The 4,286-nt window shown below is 45.5% G+C and overlaps 1 protein-coding gene across 1 annotated transcript; it reads left to right on the top strand.

Moving 5' to 3' along the window:
* Positions 1-262: 262 nt before the first annotated feature.
* LOC127038413 (keratinocyte proline-rich protein-like) lies at positions 263-1,126 on the top strand. The gene has a single exon (XM_050931007.1). The coding sequence runs from the start codon at positions 263-265 to the stop codon at positions 1,124-1,126; it is 864 nt and encodes a 287-aa protein (XP_050786964.1).
* Positions 1,127-4,286: the final 3,160 nt, after the last annotated feature.

Below are 4,286 nucleotides of genomic sequence, written 5' to 3'. Positions count from 1 at the left end.
GATTGTCCAGGAAGTACAGAACAGAGAGAAGGAGAAATGAGAGGACAGAGTGAGAGTAGGAACCAGAAGTCAGGATGAAAAGAAGGAAGTGGGTGAAATAAGTGATGGGTTGGGATCAGAAGACGGAAGAGATAATAAATGCAAGCACATTCTAACAGTCTCACAAACCACTGGGAGGTTGGCCTCTATTCTTATTGCATTTACATAGCATGTGTTAATACACTCTGGTGCTTCTTTTAGATTATCCTGTATTGCAGCAAAGATGCCCCTTCACCAAGACCAGCAGCAATGCAAGCAAAGCATCACCCTGCCACCGGCACTCTGTAAGGCAAAGCTGAAAGAGTGCCCAGAAATTGTGCCGTGTCCAGAGCCGGTGAAATGCCCTGAGCCTATACCATGTCCAGTGAAGCCACCATGCAAGGAACCACTAGTCCCAGTTCCTCTTCCACTCCCTGAGCCATTACCATGTCCTCAGGAGAATCAGCAGTGCAAGTTGCCGCCCGTCCCAGTTCCTCTTCCACTCCCTGAGCCAATACCTTGTTCTCCAGAGAAGCCACCATGCAAGGAACCCCCAGTCCCAGTTCCTCTTCCTCTCCCTGAGCCATTACCATGTCCTCAGGAGAATCAGCAGTGCAAGTTGCCGCCCGTCCCAGTTCCTCTTCCACTTCCTGAGCCAATACCTTGTTCTCCAGAGAAGCCACCATGCAAGGAACCCCCAGTCCCAGTTCCTCTTCCACTCCCTGAGCCATTACCATGTCCTCAGGAGAATCAGCAGTGCAAGTTGCCACCCGTCCCAGTTCCTCTTCCACTCCCTGAGCCAATACCTTGTTCTCCAGAGAAGCCACCATGCAAAGAACCCCCAGTCCCAGTTCCTCTTCCACTCCCTGAGCCATTACCATGTCCTCAGGAGAATCAGCAGTGCAAGTTGCCGCCTGTCCCAGTTCCTCTTCCACTCCCTGAGCCAATACCTTGTTCTCCAGAGAAGCCACCATGCAAGGAACCCCCAGTCCCACTTCCTCTTCCACTCCCGGAGCCGGTGAAATGCCCACCTTGTGTGAAGACGTGCCCACCCATTGAACAGCAGCAATGCAAGCAGCAATGCCAGTTGCCACCCAATTGGAAGTAACCTGCAAGAAACAATGAACGCCATGGAACGAAAAGCAGAGGGCAAACTCATGGCACCGATTCCTTTGGCCTCTTGTCGGTCATTTTACCTCATCCCCTCATTTCTTTAAGGGTAGTCTGTTCAGATGCACAGCTTCCCACCCATGTGTTAATTGGATGGCTCGATACGATAGTTCTGCTAATAAGTGACCTGGTCTTTCTGACTTTTTTTTTTATGCACTGCTAGAAAAGGGTACTTCAGGTACAAACTGTATAAAACATGCTTTGAAGATCTAATATCATTCTTCTCAACTAGTTCCATTGATCCTCATAGAGCTAAAGCAGGTGATGCTGAGGAAGGTTGGAACCAGGGCTGCCTAAGCTGATGTTCAATCTTAACTGGACAACAGTAAGGCAGCAGGGGAGCCAGGACCACTGTCCATCATGAAAACTGGTACTGTCTCATTGTTTTCTTCTGCTCCCCCATCTGACTGGCTGTACCCATGTGCTGTCCCTTGTCATATACTTAGTCTGTAAGCTCCTTGGGGCAGAGACCAGCTTTTCATTCTGTTTTATGTACAGTGCCTAGCACCTGATCCGTGCCTGAGGCTCCCAGGCATGACCACAATAGAAATAATAAATAATAATATTAATGCTGGGGGACTAGAACAGAGGATTTTCCAATCATTACAAATTCACGGTCCTAAATTTCTCATCTATTGGAAATTACACTAGAATAGATAAGGCGCAAAGATTCCTATAATGGTCTCTAGTCCCATTTGATAGTTACTTTACTGAATTGCAAGTCCTCTCCATTAAAACAATGTCCCACAACTTTAGTGAGCCATTTGTCCACCAATAGATTATGTCAGCTGTTCCAAGACACCAAAACGACAACTCAGCCTGGAAGCAGCTAGGGGAAAGACCTTGATTACTGTGTGTAACCCATGCTCATTCCAGAAGAATGCAACCTTACTGCATGGCTTCCATTGATTAGTTTGCAGAATGATGCATGATATGTATACACTCTACTATATGAGTTATGTATGTATGTTACCAAATAGGGTAATGATACTGTTGATGTACTTTGTACTTATCTGTAATCATCCTGTGTATGTTGCCGGCATCGTAGCCATAATTGCTTTCACGGTGAATTTCAACAATAAAACAAAAACGAAAAAACATAATGGTTTATGGCCAAGCCCTTTGTGAAAATAATTCTACCTACAAAATCTTTAAAGAAATAGAAAAAGTGAATCTTGAAATACTGATTGATTTTGAAGTGAAAGAGGACTCTCAGGATGCACAGACTTTTAAGGCTAGAAGGGGCAGTTCGGATCTTGTGATGTGGCATTTTGCATAGCACAGACCAGGGATCTCCCCCCAGTCATCACAGTGTTAAGCCCTGTGACTTGAGTGAATTGAAGCATAGAATGACAGGACGAAGGGCATGTTAAATTAATAAGAAGTTGATTCACCAGATCCTCTGGCAGCTCATACAGTCACACTAGTGCCAAAGGGGAATGAAAAGTGGACAAACCAGACTGGTAGCCTGGTTACACTCACTTTGCAGTGGTGAAAATGTGCAGATCAACGGAGGATGTTTGAAAGGATTCCCTCTTAGGGACTAGACAATACCAATTGCTTACCACTGGTAGGATGTCACAAGGATTATTCCTCAGGTATAAGAGGACACAATTTCTCTCCCCTGCCCCTATTCCGTGCCTAAAAATAGATGCTGCAAGTGCTGAGAGAATATCAGTCAGTTGTAGGGTTGCCAACTTTCTAATCACACAAAACTGAACACCCCTGCCCGATGCCCTGCCCCTGCCCTGCCCCTTCTCCGAGGCTCCGTCCTCAGAGCCTCCCTGGCCACCCATGCATCTAGGGGCAGCGTCTAGGGGCTGCAGGGACCTGGTGGGTCCCTTTTCGACCAGGCGTTCCTATCCAAAACCGGCCACCTGGCAACCCTAGTCAGTTTACACAGCCATTGGCAGGCTTCCCAATGCCATACAAAAATTAAGACATTTCTGCAAATTTCGGAGTCCTGCCCCATCCAGTAATAGGCTGCTGAGGTCTGAAAAGCCAACACTCTGTCTTTTGTAGTTTAACACCAGTAGATATTAGTTGGCCCTGTGTTTAGCAACTTTCTTTATGTGTAGGTGTGATTACAAAAGACCTGCACAGCCTGGTCCAGTGACTTGGGCACAGGATGGGGATTCAGGTGACCTGGGATCTGTTCCTGACTCTACTGGGTGCCTTGGGCAAGTCACCTCCTGTCTCTTTGCCTCAGTTTCTCTGTCTGCAAAAAAAAAAAAGATTAATGATTGTTACTTTCCTTTGTGCTTTGAGATCTGTAGATGAAAACTGCCATATATTTCTATTTGTATTGCAGTGACGGCACCTAGTGAGCCTTTCTGAGATCTGGGCCCTGTTGTGCTTGGGGCTGTACATACTGTCAGTCAATCTATATACGTTAGATGTGGTACACAGCACATTAGTAGCTGTCAGGTGCTTAGTACAAATAGTGTTGGGAAGTTACATTACCTGCATGTATTATGCTCTTCCCACAATTCTGTTCCCCTGTGTGAAACATCCCACAACACTTTGCAAAGCTGGAGTCAGATTTGGCATGAGAAAAGAGGAAAAAAGCAAAAGTGAATGAGTATTTTGCACCGACGCTAAGGGAGTCCTGTCATGGCTTAGCTGCATTGGAACACAGTGTTCAAAATAAGATGTGGGAAAGTAGAGAGAGGCGCTGTCATGGACCAGTCTCTGCAATGCTGGGATCCAAAACAAAGATAAGGAAGGTCTGGAACATGTTAAGGAACTGGGACAAACCAGTGGGTTGGATTTCAGTGACAAGTGAAGAGTTCTGTGATTTGTAAAAACATCCTATAACTTCTCCTAGCTGAAATGTGTATCTTTGAATTGCGTCCTCTGAGTAAGATAAAAACATGCTGTGAGAATTTGCTTCCTACAAGGTGGGTCTGTCTGTCTCCTATTTGTATTCTTCTGTTTTGTCTTTAGACAATCCTGTTGACCAAATCTGGTTATTTGGTCTTGTGAACATTTTTGAGAACGAACCGCAAGGGTAATCAAACAATTGGCCACCCCTTTTAGTTGATAACACGTATAATGGTAGACAGTGTAAGGACGAAATATTATCAATAGGAGATTAA

The sequence above is a fragment of the Gopherus flavomarginatus genome, chromosome 20, assembly GCF_025201925.1.
Source record: "Gopherus flavomarginatus isolate rGopFla2 chromosome 20, rGopFla2.mat.asm, whole genome shotgun sequence".
NCBI classification, from domain to species: domain Eukaryota; kingdom Metazoa; phylum Chordata; order Testudines; family Testudinidae; genus Gopherus; species Gopherus flavomarginatus.
This window is presented reverse-complemented; position numbering and strand designations above follow the sequence as displayed.